At 40.8% G+C, this 18,108-nt stretch overlaps 2 protein-coding genes across 3 annotated transcripts in view; one reads left to right on the top strand and one right to left on the bottom strand.

The window, feature by feature from the left end:
- The window catches only part of LOC311297067 (B-cell receptor CD22), a 256,060-nt gene that overhangs the window by 60,017 nt on the left and 177,935 nt on the right, over positions 1-18,108 (top strand). The window lies entirely within an intron of this gene.
- LOC311297073 (uncharacterized protein) overlaps positions 1-18,108 on the bottom strand; it is a 38,598-nt gene that overhangs the window by 2,039 nt on the left and 18,451 nt on the right. The window contains exons 6-7 of the mRNA XM_084419178.1: positions 8,010-8,048; positions 35-316 (exon numbers count right to left, since the gene is read on the bottom strand). Coding sequence (XP_084275304.1) covers positions 35-316; positions 8,010-8,048 — 321 coding nt within the window. The remainder of the gene's footprint in view (positions 1-34; positions 317-8,009; positions 8,049-18,108) is intronic.

Here is an 18,108-nt window from a genome sequence, read left to right as displayed (position 1 = left end):
TCTTTACTCATTTGTGCATAATGTGATTATTTACCCAAAGTGTGTATGGACAAAGTGATCCCTGAATGCCACTCCACATTGTTCCACTTCATCAACAAATTGGTTGTGTTCATTGTCATCATCATCATCATTGTCAAACTCATCACCATCTCCTGTCTGTGGTATGTTCCTTTGCCAGCACAGGTTGTGAAGAAGCGCACACACAGTGATCACTTTACTCATCTTCTCTGGACTAAGGCGGATTTGTAAAATGTGTAAACGTCGCTTTAGCTGTCCAATCCCCCTTTCCACCACACTGCGTGTCTTCTTGTGTGCTCTGAAACATACACCAAGGAACAGTAAACATTATTGATTTAACCAACAACACCAAGAGCCACCACTATAATTTGTAATAAGCTTTGACATTGTGGTCATGCTATTGAATTATGGCACCTAAATAATATAGCCAACATGTGCACTTACCTATTGTAATTTAAACACAATGTACTTCCCCTCTCCAACCCAGTCAGATCAGACATACAGTTTAACCGCTCTTTATTTTTTCATAACAGAAAAAGAAAAATAAAGCTAAAATATTAATACGGAGTAGTCCAGTATTTTGTAGAGGGGGGTGAAAATGTGAAAATGACCATTTTCACCTGAGATTTGGAGCCAAATTGAAGGGGGGTAGAAATGACTTTAGAAAGATTGAGCATTATTTTATTATTTTATTTTTACTGGGAGATTAGTAGTCTATTAGTAAAATCTGTTGACTTTAGCAATCTTTGTTGCACTATATGCCAATGGCGACAGTTCAAAAATGTGAAAAGGCACTTCTTGTGTTTTTTTTTTTTTCACCAAAGTTTGCATACCTGTTACTCAAGACGTATTAAATATATCTTAATACCCTTTTAGATTTTGGTTCTTAAACTTTTCTTTTGGTATATTAATCCTTAATGCCCTATATGCTTAATTTCCAGAGATCTAGGGATTTCAATGTGGCTCCATGAGTAATTTGTTAAATTTCCAGGGGTCAAAAACCAAATATGGGTCACTTTGCATACAGCTGATAATTATTTCTTCTAAAGTGAAATGACTGAAAAGAACAAATAATGTTAAAACTAGAAATGTATCTTGTTTCCCTTTGTCAAACAATTGTATAGAACATTCCTGTCTGACTACCATATTATTTTTCCTTTGACTTGTCTGTAAGTCAAGAAGTATTTAAGATATCTTAATATAATTTAAGATACTGGCTAATAATAAACTTCTCTTTTGGTATTTTAATCTTTAATCTAAAAAGGGACTATACGGTTCAGTCCCAGAGATATGGGGATCTCAGTGTGACTATGTTCACATAGTTAAATTTTACTTATTCTCAAAGGTTGAAAACCAAATGAGGGTCACTTTGCATGTAGCTAATAATTATTGTATTTTAAGATACAAAACAACATTGAAAGTATCGAATATACTAGTTACATGCATTTCATTTCTGAACTGTGACGTACGTTCACTTTAGACATTACCAGCTATGTTTACTAGGATACTCGCCAAGACTGGCGTTTTTACATAACTTTGTGTGAATTCATCAGTTCAAGCTTGAAAGAGAATTCAATGCAGTATTCAAGCGCTGCCTGTCATGGCTTTCTGGGCACTCACTTCGGATGTTTCAACTGGGGAATTTCAGAGACGTTGGGAAAAAAGCATTTTATGCATTGTGTATAAAGGTTCATCTTCATGTCCTTGAAATTGTAAAGAAGTCTAAATGGACAGAGTTTTTTTTCCCCAAAAGGTAGCTGTAAGACCTTGTACAAACCTCCCATTGAAAAAATGTCTGGAGACCTGCAATCTCGAACATTTTGATCTACTAGTAGGGATGCAATGTCCTTTCTGTGAACAACAGGAGACAGTTTTTCATTTGTTTCTCAATTGTAGTAGGTTGATGCCTCTTTTTGACCTTCTTAGTGGGTGGTGCCAGAGGTTAGGTTTTTACATCTACATTGTTTATTTATGGACCTAAATATATGAAGTAAGAGGGAGTATAATAAGAGGGAGATTTATCATATACTTAATTTCAGTTTTTCTTTTTGACAGGAAAAGTTAGCTGTTTAGCTGTCTCCTAAAAGCAAATTAAGTTGTATGGGACGAACAGATGTGGTTATGAGGGTTTGATGAAGTCTTTGGTAAAAATATAATTTGAATATTATCAACTAGGGGAGCGCGGGGCACAACCTAACGCGGGGTTAGTTGTAACACACTTGTTTTAAATACTTCCGCACATGCTTGGATGACGAAACTTTGTGTATTTACTAGTTGCCATATCAACACTATATAGAAAAAAAAATCCGCCAAAATTATAATTTTTTTGGAAGATATCCATAGACATTTATTAAACCATAGCAAAAGTAAATTTCTTACTTAAGTTAATTTTTCATCTCAATTTTTTGTGTTTATTTAAAATAAGACAAATCTGATATTATTTTGATCTCCAAGATGTTATTTAACAGTTGAGATAGTTCTTTAATGCTTTGCTAACTAGCAGAAGACACTAGCAGGGTTTAAATCCCAGTTGTTCAGGCGGGGGCATGTTGTAACACTGCGTTACAATGTGCCCCTATTAGAAATATGCTATTATATTCTATACTTTTATTAATTTTATTGAGAAAACATGAGAAAAAGGTGAATAAAGACTGAGAGTCAATGTTCAGAAATTACTAATTATTTATTTGTTTTGAACTATATAAAATCTATTGTTAATTCTTCATCCTCGTCCTCTTCTACCTACACCACGCCTAGACTTTGTGACAAAACAACCGACCACAAATAGATTATGCTGCAAAATTTGCAGCTTTAACTCAGAAAGGGCTTCCTTTATTGGACTATGCATTTGAATTCAGTCAGCTTGCAGAACAGACAGCGCTTTTAAAGTATCTCTTTTGGATCGGGGCCAACTATTACCACCCAATAGACCTCCCAGACACCAAAGGACTTAACTGGAGGGAGGCCTTCATCAGGTATCTAGAGTGTCTACCCCCAATCCAGACTTCAGCCTGACCCAGAGCCCAGCCTGTCACCACCCTGTTTGATGGAGACGACGTCTGAGCCCCCCGCAGACTGGAAGCTTCCGCCTGCAGCGATGTGTGAGCCTACGCCAGAGGAAGGGAGGAAAGCGCCCACCACTGCCCCAGAGCTGAAGCATCACGGAGAGTCTGACTAGGGGTGTGAGCCGGCATCGCTGTCCATCGCCGTGGGAGTCCTCGTGGAGTTTGAGGATATCGAAGCAAGCACCACCCACCCTCCCGCCACTGAGAGTGAGTACCGGTTGGATGGGTGTGATGAGCCCATGGCTCCGCCTCTAGCCTCTGAGTGTCCGTTCCACCTCGACCCGTCGCCCTGGCTCCTGTGCTCCTTCCTCCCTCGACTCCAGCGTGGACCATCGGTTTCAGTTTTGCAGGGTTCACTCGAACCATCGGTTTCACCTGGGTCAGACATTGCCACACCTCCGCTGCGGGCTTGCGGGTCGACCGCTGCACCCCTTCAACTTCGGTCAGCTCTGCCCTCCGCTGCGGCTCCGTAGTGGCAGCCCAGGTCATCAGCATCCCAAAGCTCCCTCGGCCGTTCGTCTGCACTTTGGGCTCCACTACCTTCGGCTCCATTGCTGCCATTCGCCCCCCTAGTGCCATCAGCCTGGACTCTGCCATGGCTCCTCCCTCCATCGACTCCGCCATGGGCTATCATCCTGACAGTCACTTGGCTCCTCCCATCATCCCAAACATGTCTTCTTCCTCCGCCATCGCCATTTTGGTCTTGTCTGCCTGTTCTCTCCATTCCTTTCTCCTGCTCCTCTCACCATCCCTGCACCTATTTATCTGGCTGAGTTTTCAGTTCTCACTGTCGGTTGTCGTTAACGCAAGAACTAAGTTTGGTTATGGTAATCTTTCTTTTAATAAAGAAATATATATATATTTTTTTTTTATGGCTAAGTAATTGTTTTGAGTACTGCCTCTTAAATTTTTGTAATTAAAGTTGTTAAAAGTCAAAGGTCTCTCTCCCACCCTCTCTCTCTCCCCCGTCAGTTAACATTAATATGTGCATTGTTTTACTTTATTTGCTACTGACATATTCGACAGAACTACAAACTTTCCAGGGATGTCTGTGAAAAAGGATGAGCTCGACAAGCTCATGTCTGTCGCTGCTGCAAGCTCAATCTTCTCTGTGTTTCACTTATTAGCTTGCTCACACCAGCTATATAGGCATAAATAGTTGAAATGTTTAACATTCTATTAATTCAATACATTTACTTCATACTTCTCTGATATATCTATTATGCTCTCTGTTTGCTCTGTTGTCTGTGTTTCTTTATCACAAACACTGTACTGTACAAGCTGCATGGTATAGGTTGTTGGTATCAGAGCATTTTAATGAGTACTACGAGTACACAAGCACAATATTGGCCCAATACTGATATCGGTGCATTCCTAGTTTTATGGTATTTGTTATGAAATATTTCATATTTTTGTATGAATACAATTCACAAACGCTATAGCTTAATAACAAAAAAATACTGTAATTATATTCCATGACTCATGACTCATGTCAACATTAATAATATAATCAAATTCAGTATGAATATACAAGATTTCTGCCATTATACCATGGTGCAGTTCAGGGGCTGACTGGCCCTCTGGGGGATCAGGAGCTGCAAACGGTAAGCTGTGCTTCCGGATAAATGGTCTGTGAGGCACGGTTCTAATGAGTAGCCCTGTTTCGTTCAGCTTTTTGTATATATATATACCATTATGACAACCTGCCTAATATGCTGTTGGTCCTACGTGTGCTGTCGACACAGCGCTGATCCGCTTTGTAGACACTTTTGACAGTGGACAGGGGTTATCTTAGGCACGCTGTTTGGTCTGTGGCTACGTAACCTCATACGTAGCAGAGTCTGAGGCACAGTGGGTTGTGACACATTCCTCCCATATACATCATTAGAATGTGTGACTTTATTGTATTGTATTTATTATTCAACCCTTTGTTGTATAAAGTCAACAAATTAATATATGTTAATATATATACACTCACCTAAAGGATTATTAGGAACACCATACTAATACTGTGTTTGACCCCCTTTCGCCTTCAGAACTGCCTTAATTCTACGTGGCATTGATTCAACAAGGTGCTGAAAGCATTCTTTAGAAATGTTGGCCCATATTGATAGGATAGCATCTTGCAGTTGCCCCCTGTGGGGGCCATTTTAGTACAGTGAACTCATTGTCATGTTCAAGAAACCAATTTGAAATGATTCGAGCTTTGTGACATGGTGCATTATCCTGCTGGAAGTAGCCATCAGAGGATGGGTACATGGTGGTCATAAAGGGATGGACATGGTCGAAACAATGCTCAGGTAGGCCGTGGCATTTAAACAATGCCCAATTGGCACTAAGGGGCCTAAAGTGTGCCAAGAAAACATCCCCCACACCATTACACCACCACCACCAGTCTGCACAGTGGTAACAAGGCATGATGGATCCATGTTCTCATTCTGTTTACGCCAAATTCTGACTCTACCATCTGAATGTCTCAACAGAAATCGAGACTCATCAGACCAGGCAACATTTTTCCAGTCTTCAAATGTCCAATTTTGGTGAGCTTGTGCAAATTGTAGCCTCTTTTTCCTATTTGTAGTGGAGATGAGTGGTACCCGGTGGGGTCTTCTGCTGTTGTAGCCCATCCGCCTCAAGGTTGTGCATGTTGTGGCTTCACAAATGCTTTGCTGCATACCTCGGTTGTAACGAGTGGTAATTTCAGTCAAAGTTGCTCTTCTATCAGCTTGAATCAGTCAGCCCATTCTCCTCTGACCTCTAGCATCAACAAGGCATTTTCACCCACAGGACTGCCGCATACTGGATGTTTTTCCCTTTTCACACCATTCTTTGTAAACCCTAGAAATGGTTGTGCGTGAAAATCCCAGTAACTGAGCAGATTGTGAAATACTCAGACCGGCCCGTCTGGCACCAACAACCATGCCACACTCAAAATTGCTTAAATCACCTTTCTTTCCCATTCTGACATTCAGTTTGGAGTTCAGGAGATTGTCTTGACCAGGACCACACCCCTAAATGCATTGAAGCAACTGCCATGTGATTGGTTGATTAGATAATTGCATTAATGAGAAATTGAACAGGTGTTCCTAATAATCCTTTAGGTGAGTGTATATATACAGTGAGGAAAATAAGTATTTGAACACCCTGCTATTTTGCAAGTTCTCCCACTTAGAAATCATGGAGGGGTCTGAAATTGTCATCGTAGGTGCATGTCCACTGTGAGAGACATAATCTAAAAGAAAAAAAAATCCAGAAATCACAATGTATGATTTTTTTAACTATTTATTTGTATTATACAGCTGCAAATCAGTATTTGAACACCTGAGAAAATCAATGTAAATATTTGGTACAGTAGCCTTTGTTTGCAATTACAGAGGTCAAACATTTCCTGTAGTTTTTCACCAGGTTTGCACACACTGCAGGAGGGATTTTGGCCCACTCCTCCACACAGATCTTCTCTAGATCAGTCAGGTTTCTGGGCTGTCGCTGAGAAACACAGAGTTTGAGCTCCCTCCAAAGATTCTCTATTGGGTTTAGGTCTGGAGACTGGCTAGGCCATGCCAGAACCTTGATATGCTTCTTACAGAGCCACTCCTTGGTTATCCTGGCTGTGTGCTTCGGGTCATTGTGATGTTGGAAGACCCAGCCTCGACCCATCTTCAATGCTCTAACTGAGGGAAGGAGGTTGTTCCCCAAAATCTCGCAATACATGGCCCCGGTCATCCTCTCCTTAATACAGTGCAGTCGCCCTGTCCCATGTGCAGAAAAACACCCCCAAAGCATGATGCTACCACCCCCATGCTTCACAGTAGGGATGGTGTTCTTGGGATGGTACTCATCATTCTTCTTCCTCCAAACACATTTAGTGGAATTATGACCAAAAAGTTCTATTTTGGTCTCATCTGACCACATGACTTTCTCCCATGACTCCTCTGGATCATCCAAATGGTCATTGGCAAACTTAAGACAGGCCTTGACATGTGCTGGTTTAAGCAGGGGAACCTTCCGTGCCATGCATGATTTCAAACCATGACGTCTTAGTGTATTACCAACAGTAACCTTGGAAACGGTGGTCCCAGCTCTTTTCAGGTCATTGACCAGCTCCTCCCGTGTAGTTCTGGGCTGATTTCTCACCTTTCTTAGGATCATTGAGACCCCACGAGGTGAGATCTTGCATGGAGCCCCAGTCCAAGGGAGATTGACAGTCATGTTTAGCTTCTTCCATTTTCTAATGATTGCTCCAACAGTGGACCTTTTTTCACCAAGCTGCTTGGCAATTTCCCCGTAGCCCTTTCCAGCCTTGTGGAGGTGTACAATTTTGTCTCTAGTGTCTTTGGATAGCTCTTTGGTCTTGGCCATGTTAGTAGTTGGATTCTTACTGATTGTGTGGGGTGGACAGGTGTCTTTATGCAGCTAACGACCTCAAACAGGTGCATCTAATTTAGGATAATAAATGGAGTGGATGTGTACATTTTAAAGGCAGACTAACAGGTCTTTGAGGGTCAGAATTCTAGCTGATAGACAGGTGTTCAAATACTTATTTACAGCTGTATCATACAAATAAATAGTTAAAAAATCATATATTGTGATTTCTGGATTTATGTCTCTCACAGTGGACATGCACCTACGATGACAATTTCAGACCCCTCCATGACTTCCAAGTGGGAGAACTTGCAAAATAGCAGGGTGTTCAAATACTTATTTTCCTCACTGTATATATAACTCCTAACAAGGCCACATATATAGGTCTGGGTAGCTTTATGGTTTGCTCCCGGTCAGCAGTTTTGAGAATTTACCAACAATGTCTGATATGTATGTTTAACACTACTATAGGTAACTCAAAGTCCACAAACTTAAAGCCACACATTTTAAAATCAGACTGAGTCACTATTAATGATCTGAGGTAAAATTGTTGTTAATACTCACCCATTGTCGTTTCTGGATTGGAGATCTGCAATGCGCTTCCTGGGAAAGAGTTTAGTCATTTAAAACAAAATATTACTGAAAGATACCAGAATGTCTTAATGCAGTGTTTCTCAACTCTCCAATGTCTTCGGGACCCAACTACCAAATTAAAACACATGAGTCAACTCATCAGCATCTTAGCGTGTTAAAGGGGTCATATAATGGTACATGCACTTTTACAAGTTGATTGTACTGAAATGTGTGTTGGCAGTACACAACCATCATAAAATGATAAAAATCCATCTAGTATTTTTTTTTTTTTTTTATCTCCTTATATGTTTTCCCTTGTCTCAAATCAAGCCGTTCGATTTTGTGACGTCACACGGTCGGACGCCCCTCCCACGATTGTTGATTGACAGCAGCGTTTCAACACAGACTCGCCCTCGCTGGTGAGCGAGCTGTCAATCATAGCCTGCACGGTCATTGTTGATACGCTGGAGCACTGTCTATGAGCAGAATGATGTCTAAGCGATTGTGGTGTTCTGTTCTTGGGTGTAATAAGGAACACAGCAGTCATTTTGATGTTCCTAAATCCGAAACGCTGAAGACGCAGTGGCTGAGTTTTGTTTTCGAAGGGAATATTCCCCACGATCAACAGCAATGCTTTCATGTTTGCGCGAATCATTTCACACACCAGACTGCTTTACAAACAAGGGTCAGTATAAAGCTGGTTTTGCTAAGAAGCTGCTCCTGAAAAAAGGATCGGTACCAACTATTCGTGTTCCTGCTGCACCTCCAGAATAACTGAAGTGAGTGTAACATTTTATTAACCTTTATATTAATATTTATATTAACCTTTGCAAATCGCCAGCACGCTTCACGATGAATGCGGCTAAGGTTTACACTCAGGGTACATTACGGCATGTTTTCTATGTACGACGTTCTCAATATAAATCATAATCCCACGTTTATAATGAACAACGCGTTATGGTTATTGTGTTACAAACGGTGTATGCACAGAACAGAGGGTGTAAAACGCCTCGGTGACGTATGTAACCCTCGTTCCCTGAGTACAGGGAATGGAGACATGTCGTCGGGGGAGTTCCCTGACGAATTGGGATCACGCTAGGGAGCCAATTGCCTTCGAGAGAATTAAAACAAGCCAATGGACATTGGCATGCAAGATTTGCATTCCGCAGCCTGCCTACCAGCGCGGGTATCAAAAGGCGGAAGTAACGCATGCATAGTGTTTTTCGCTGAGGAGCCGAACAGTCCTCCGCGAAGGGACAGCAACATGGTGAAGGGACGACACGTCTCCGTTCCTTGTACTCAGGGAACGAGGGTTACATACATAACCGAGACGTTCCCTTTCGTCCTGGGAACTCCGACAAATTGGGGGGAACGCTGCGGAAGCCCCAGCCTGCCTGAGGAAGGCTTGGAATACACATATGTACTAGCCCAGTGGGATAGTGAAACATATGGCAGTCCCTGAGGTAGTCCTTAGGAAAGCTTTGCGTTCTGTCAATATAAACCCGCAGGGCACGGACGGGACAGAGAAAAGCTAGGGCTGGGTCTGCCTCCTCCTGGGGCAGCGCTTGGAGGTTCACTACCTGATCCGCGAAGGGAGTGGTAGGAACCTTGGGCACATATCCGAGCCGGGGTCTCAGTACAACGTGAGAAAGGCCCGGCCCGAACTCTAGGCACGATTCGTCGACCGAAAATGCCTGCAGATCCCCGACCCTCAACTGCCAACAAAGGCTCAAAGGGAGGCCTTTGAAGAGTACCAGAGCTAGGTCCCAAGAGGGTACAGAGTGCAAAACAGGAGGTGGATTTAACCTCCTAGCACCCTTAAGGAATCTGATGATCAGGTCGTGCTTCCCCAAAGACTTACCTTCTACTGCATCGTGATGCGCGGCTATTGCAGCGACATACACTTTGAGGGTGGAGGGAGACAGCCTTCGCTCCAACCCATCTTGCAGGAAGGAAAGCACGACTCTGATCGGGCAAGTTCGGGGGTTCTCCTGACGGGAGGAACACCATTCGACGAACAGGTTCCACTTCAACGCATAGAGGCGCCTGGTAGAGAGGGCTCTAGCGGAAGTGATGGTGTCTACCACTGCCTGTGGTAGACCACCTAGAACCTCCGCGTCCCGTCCAGGGACCAGACATGGAGTTTCCAGAGGTCTGGACGCGGGTGCCATAGAGTGCCCCGTCTCTGAGAAAGGAGGTCCTTCCTTTGTTTCTGTTCCGCCGTTGACCACTCGCTGACCACTTCTTCTCTTACGACCAGACCTCCGCCCTCCAGGTTTAGACTGCTGCCCTGAAGGAGAAGCAGCCGCAGGAGGGCGCCCTCGGCGACGAGCAGCCGGAGGCTCTACGGCCACAGAAGACGGACCAGCAGCAGTCCGTCTCCTGTGCAGGGCATGCCGTATTGCCTCTGACTGCTTCTGGGCGGTGGAGAACTCTTGGGCGAAGCTCTCCACCGCGTCGCCGAAGAGGCCCCCTTGGTATATGGGGAAGTTGAGAAGTTTGTTCTTCTCCGCTTCCCGCATATCCGCAAGGGTAAGCCACAGGTGGCGCTCCTGGACCACCAAAATGGACATCGCCTGACCCAGGGAACGTGCGGTGACTTTCGTCGCCCGGAGGGCGAAGTCCGTCGCCGCACGCAGCTCCTGCAGCAATCCTGGGTCGGGACCACCCCCCTGCATGTCATGGAGTGCCTTGGCCTGGTAGACCTGCAGCAGCGCCATAGCATGCAGGGCGGAAGCGGCGTCTCCACACGCCATGTAGGCATCCCTGGTCAGACCAGAGGAAAGCCTACAGGCGCGGGAGGGGAGTGAAGGGGCACCCCGCCAAGTGGAAGCGGTCTTCGGACACAGCTGCATCGCGATAGACCGCTCCACTGGGGGGATTCCCTCGTACCCGTGCACCGCTCCGCCCTCGAGAGTGGTGAGGAAAGAGGAGCGAGGTTGTCTACGTCTGGTCGCCAGAGGGGCCAGCCAAGACTTCCTCAACTCCTCATGCACTTCCGGGAAGAATGGTACTGGAGCGGACTGTGGGGCAACAACACGGCAGAAGGAGATAAAAAATGGAAACAAAAATGTATAATTAATTGATCATATTTATGCAAGTAGAATTCGAAGACAAGGTTGTTGGACAATGATATTTGTTGATAAAGGAATAACAAATTGAATCAATGATTACTTGAAGCTATGAAAATTTCTATGAAATTCAGAGAGTCAAGCAGAAGAGAACGATGCACAAGTCTAACATTTTTCTAATCATGACATTTGCCTGTGCTTACTAGTTCACAAGCAACAGTGGACAAACTGAAAAAAGTTAAGATAGATGGGCCTCGCTTAGGAGGTGAAGCAAGGTTTTTTTATTTTTTTATTGAGGTTAATACGACCTGTTTTTAGTTCTCTAAGAGCAAAATGACCTTTACATCTGCAAAAAAAAAAAATATATATATATATTGTGCTACATATGCATCTAATATGAATCATACAAATAGAACATCTTGCAATGATCAGTCAAATATCAAAATAAATAATAATGGAAATGAACTTTATACATATTGACAGAATAACATATTAAATATATGAAGTAATACAAGACAATAAGTCTTTTATTTGGAATTTTCTCATTCATCACGTAAAATTTCATATACACAGACATTTGTTTTTAGACCGAAATATTATCACCATGCTTCTAATCATGATGATTTATCTAGATGATAATATGTATATATAAAAAGAAAGGGAGCCTACCTTATTTTTCAGTGTGTGACTGGTGTGCCTTTACTGACTGAAAGACTGACTGAATTCTAATGCAAACCAGAGATATAAACTACCTATAAAAACAACAGGAAGTATATTGTTACGCGAAAACACCCGTATATTGACATAAGCTTGCGTCTTTGCACGAAGAACAACATAGTGACATTTCAATGTAAGGGGACCCGCAGTGTATGTAGATATAGAAATGGCTCATTCTGCGGTTATAAAAACATAAAGGTTCATTATGTAAAGTCTTAATACACCTAAAACATAGTTATGTATATGATATTGCATTTCTGTCAACAGATCCTCCTAAATATTACACAATGCACCTTTAAAGACATCTTAAATGTCCATAATATGACATCTAAAAGAAAAGTCATAGAGATGTATTGCAGATGAGCAAACACTCTAAAAAATACATCTTGCAGATGTAAATGCAGACATCAAATAGGCATCTCCGAGATGTACTTGTGCCATCAGGGTAGAGATTTCTCGCTATACTTTGATGGGCCACTGCGGCCAGTTTATGGAAATAAAAACTGAAACCAAAAAGTAAATTTATTGACAACAAACCTGATTTTTCCCGTTACGTCACCATAACTAAAAGCGGTAGTTTTAATGTTTTAAAAAGCCCATTTAAACTCCATATACTGTAAATAAGTATGTTTGTGATAATGAAAATGAGAAATCACCTTAAAAAGTTTAAGGCTATAGGCATCATAATTTTAAAGGAAATATTTGAAAAAAGAATATGGCTTGTAACCAAATATAAAAGAGATGCATTTTTTTTTTTTTTTTTTTTATGTTCATGCATAGTGGCTAGGTGAAAACTTATAAAAACCAGCATAATCTGGTGTAGCTGGTTTCAGTTGTCTTAAGGTTGCCAGCAAGCCAAGCATTTTCATTCAGTTTCATTTCTATGATATTTTGAGTAACATATGACCTGATATAAAACCAATGCATTGTACAATTCAATGAAATATTAGCAAATATGTATTTGCATAATTGTAAGGAGTTATTTTATAGTTATTCTTGATCAAGTAAATGTTATGCAGGTAAGAGAGGACCCAAAAGCGAATTAACAAAATAGTTCTTTTAATGAGAACACAGGTGGCAAAAGTAGAACAATTCTTCTTCTTGAAAGATAAATGCAAAACAGGCAACCCGCAGAGAGGGCGATAAAAAAAATAAAAAAAAATACTTAAGCAGAAAATACTTCAGCTAACTTTAAAAAAAAAAATCTTTAGGCAGCAGACAGAGACGACTGTGTTTGCGGCGACAGGCTGCAGGTCTCTCGGAGTAGACAAGGCTCGAAAAAAGACTGCGGTTACCAGATCTCGGGCAGCGTCAGATGAACTGGACAGAATACAAGAACCAGAAGATTAGCAGAGAATAGATCGCGTTCACCAGGCGGACGCCGACAGGACCAGGACAGAGACAAACAGGACTGTAGTTTGCTTCTAGCATGAGAAACTCAAGTGAGAATCCGACAAAGAAAGAAGCAGGAACAGAGAGAGAAATAGAGACCTAATCAGAGGGGAGAGGGAACAGGTGGGAAGAGAGTAAACGAGGTAGTCAGAGAAGATGAGGAACAGCTGGAGGAAGAGAAAAGGGAAAGAGAAAGTAACCAAAGAAAACCAGCAGAGGGAGAACGAGTAGAGAGAAAGAACAGGAACAAGACAAGACATGACAATAAATGTTGAATAAATCAATCTTTGAAAGATAAGATGCAATCAGTGTTTAGACGGAGCTTATTGAATCAACATCAGTTCAGTTAGATAGCCTACTATCAAGGGTTGTGAGAATAATGTTTCATCACTGACCAAGGATCTGAGAATCCATTGTGGTCAGTAATCCTATTTCTCATCTAATTTCCACAATCCATTCAAAGAACAGAAACACCTACAGTATCTAACTAGCTGTTCATACCACTCACTGAGAGCTGAGACAGGAAGTTTAGTATAAACAGCGGGCACTCATCACTATTTAAATCCAAATCGGATTTCAAACCAAATGAGACCCGGTCAAAATCAACTCAGGGAAAGTCAATGTAGCGCTCCCCTCAATATGTATATTGATGAGGGCAGAGCTTTTGGGTTCTTTTAAGGTTTTTATCAAATGTGTTTTAACCCTGTTTAACTCAAGTTTTAAATGTTATCTTGGATCTCTCTTTTAAAGTACACTAATTAAATGTTTTTTCTATGAACTCACGTTTCTTAAGTTATAGTTTTAATAAAGATTTTTAAACTATAAGTGTCTGTATGTCTTTCTCAGAATAAAATGATAACCTCTTTCCAGGTAAGTAATAAAGTAACACAACACAAGGTTTTAGAAAAATATATCTCAATTATTTACTCAATAAAGAAATTATTATCTCCGACAAAATAAGAAAATGAAATAAGGATTGTTCTTTTTTAAACCTTCAACATAAAATGTTGTCCCTCTTTTATAAAGGAAAACACTGTCAATACTGTACAATATATAAATGCACAGACAACAATTTAAACACTATTAACCCTCAAATGGATTAATTCAGAAAACCTCAATGTATCAACTTCAAAGTCACTTGAACCAAGAAACTTTGTGGGCCCACACACACCTCAATGCAATATAAAGCCGGCAACCAAAATTATTATAAAACTAAAATACCGTAGCAGGCCTGATGCGGTGCTCGTGTTCGTTGTGGCCCAAAACTTAATGGCCGCTTCACTCGTCAGCAAGCAAACAAAATAAAGGATACCTTGAGTTAATGTTTCTGTCCAGTCCTTTCTCCAACAGTCACAGGAACAGGCTCAGCATCCGATCGCATTTTAACACAAACTCCATTGATTTCTCTTTTCTCCTCCACGTTTCCAGCAAAACACACGAGAGAAGTCCTGGTTGCAAGCTCTGTCTGAGTCTCTTCCCTGTCTTCAGGTCGAAAACAGCAAATAAACCCCTCGAACTGTTCAACTGAGGGAGTCAAACTTAAACTAGAAAACGTCGTTCACTTGTAATGAACGGACTCTAGCCTATACTTCAAGGCAGGGCCGTTTCTAGCCTTTTTGGCACCCTAGGCGAGATTTCTACCAACTCCCCCAACTGGTAACCAAGGACTTTTAGTGAGGACAGTCACTAACCGATGCACATCACTCACCGATCAAATAAGGCTTTTGGTGGGACAAAAATAGGCTTTTTGGAGATTTAAATTTTTTTTTTTCTTTTTTTTTTCTAGTTTTAGAGTAGCCTTCTCACTGTATTTTCGGACATCACGGTATTCCAGACACTTGACCTTTTTCCGCAAATTCTATAAATAAACACTTTCAGGTCACGGCATCTATCCGTGTCGGTGTCATCTTTACTGCCTCGTTTAAAAAAATTCAATGTGAGTTTCTAACGTACACCAACGACTGTTCAGATATAAAAAAATATATATATATAAAAAAACCTCTTGGTGGGGCGGGGGCTCGGCGCCCCCCAGCTGTTTGCGCCCTAGGCGACCGCCTAGTTTGCCTATGCCTAGAAACGGCCCTACTTCAAGGTGACTAAGCGTTAGCATTAGCAGTAGCACAAAAGTAAACAGTCTCTGAACTTCGTGTAGAAATTCCTCTCGTTTCTCAATACGCAGCTCACTCTTCTAACTGGTTGTCGTGAAAACAATCATAAGACACAAGTTACACACTGATTTGTGCACTACTTATTCACAAATTAACTCAGAAAATCTCTGTGTCACGCTCACTCATGTGCTCACCCTCACCTCGTCTCTGTTCAAAAAAAAAAAAAACCTCGACCTGACTCTCCGGCCAATCGTTATTAACCCCATAAATGCTGGTTTAGACAGTTTTCAGAAAAACATCTTTTACATAAAACAATAAACATATAATAATTTTTAAACTGCTTTTAACATTTTTATCATAACTTTTAAATGAATTTAAACCTTTTTAATCACACTATTTATATGCTCTTATTATTAATGATTATTAAATGATAGGCCTACTAAAAGCATCACTTATCACTTCATGCTTTTTTTAACCGGGTTACATCAATAAATACTTTTTTTTCTTTTTTTACTTTTGCATGTAATGTGTCTGTGAACATAGTGAATGGTTTATGCATGTAGGCTACAGGTTTTATAATTATTGTGCAAGAAAGTATATAAACTTAAATGTAAATAATAATACTTTTATTGTCTTCATTTTTATGTTTTATTTTTTCAGTGCATCACATCTCACAATATATCATGGGCAATGGAATATCAAGGCCTCTGTTGACCCAGGACCCAGGAAGAAACATTTGGAGAAATGAAAAGCTCACTATAAGGATTTCCCAGACGACAAAATCCCTTACAAGGACGCCCTGAGGAAAAACAAGAATTGGAAAGAACTGTCAAAGAAAGACTTCAGTGTGGCAAAACTAAACCTTACAAGAGGGAATCACATCCGTTACTACCATCTGCTGTCAACACTGCAGCCTGAGCAGGAACAATTTTCAGTGCAGAACTGGGAAATATGCAACCCTGTCTTTGTGGAGGAGAACAATCCATAAAGCCATGTGTATTCTGACTTCTAGTGGAGAATGTCAGGATCTCTTGAAACTGTAGCTTTGTTTGATTTATAACATAGTCTGTTTCTTTAAATCATTCCAGGGTAGTTCCTGTTTGTCCTTGAAATGTAACTTCCCCTTTTTTCATTTTCAGTGCAGTAGCCATGCATTTTGATGAACTGCATTACTGTAAATTATGTCTGTCACAAGGCCAAAGCAGAATTTCAAATGTGCAGCTTTTGTATAAAACTATTACATCAAATAATCTCTAAGTATACTGTGAATAAAATATCATCTTAAAAAGATTAATAAAATGGTTCGAATTACATATCAAACCATGTATCTGCGTACAAATGATGCTAGAATCTAACTTTCCTGATGCCAATGTGATTTTAGTTCTAAAAAGATAATGTATCTTTTTTTGCATAAAACTTTCTTTAAAAAAAGTCACTTGTTTGATATTTTGTTATAATACATAAACAATTCTTGGCATCTTTAGTGTTAACAATACTATTACAGTCAATTTTAAATGTACAACAAAAATTCAAATTAAAGATTTTAGACACTAATATATTCCGTTTCTTTTACACAGTATCTCAAACACAGGAGACAGTGGAGATGGTGATAAATAGAGGTCATGATCAAATTGATAACTAAACCTTACAAAGTTTGTTTTAGCAGTCGAGATGTTTAGTAATTAACCGACACATAATGATAGTGAAGTGTCACTTTGTCCAAGTAAAAGGTAATCCCTATGAATATCATTTGCTAAAGTCAGAATTATAACCCACATCCTGTTCATATGAAGAGTTCAAGTTCATGCCACATAGTGGTCACAGTCAGGCCACTAGTGGTGCATATTGAAAAAAAAAAAGATACGCATTGGTTTTGACAACTTCTTTATTCTCTTAAAAGCAGAACCTCCGTTTTACTTTTAGGCTCAAAATATGGTACGCATATTGTTTTATGATTTTTCTTTGAATCTCTGATTAGTGAGCATCACTATTACTATTGCTCATATAGGGTTATATATCATATATATCTCAAATAGGGTTTCATCAGACTCTTAGTATTAAATTCTGGTGTGTAATTGCACCCACAGCAAATAAAACAGGGTAAAATACCACCAATGTACACAGAAAGACTTAATCCACCCCCTAGAAACCACCTGAAATACCCTAGCAGCCACCGCGATACATTAACATCACTCAGAGCATCTTAAAAACTGCATGAAAATGCAGAAGCCACAATCTAGCAAGCACTTTAACACCAATACAGCGAGTCTTCAACAGGAAAACACCCTCTCACATCTTATGTGAGAAGCTAGTTGATCTACTCATCTCTCACTGGTATTTCTCTTTCACTCAGTGGATCTTAAAGGTTAAAGGTAGGGTAGGCACTTTTTTCATGAACACTTAATATTATTCTGGTTGAAACTGTCTTCACACCCAGATAGCAATCAATAATAAAAGTGGTCTAAATAAAAAAATGTAATAGCTTCTGTGGAAGTCTCAGGATAAAAAAAAAATCATCCAATCATTGCATTGATCATCAATCATCCAACAAAATACGATGTCCAGCCTGCCTGTCAGCGGCCCTGTCCCAAATGGCACCCTAAACACGCACAGTCTTCCTACGCGTCCGCACTTTCATAACGTAACGCCGCTTTGCCAGCCAAGAAGAAGTCTGCTGTGGAAAAGTGCTAATCGAGGGCGCATATCGACAGCAAAAGGGGCGCTAGCGAGCACCCTTCTGAATCCTTAATTGACAAATGGGACACGCACGGTCTCATGCTGCATCTGAAACCACATGCTCAC

This window comes from Rutilus rutilus (genome assembly GCF_951802725.1).
Source record: "Rutilus rutilus genome assembly, chromosome: 9".
In the NCBI taxonomy this organism is placed as follows: Eukaryota; Metazoa; Chordata; class Actinopteri; order Cypriniformes; family Leuciscidae; genus Rutilus; species Rutilus rutilus.
This window is presented reverse-complemented; position numbering and strand designations above follow the sequence as displayed.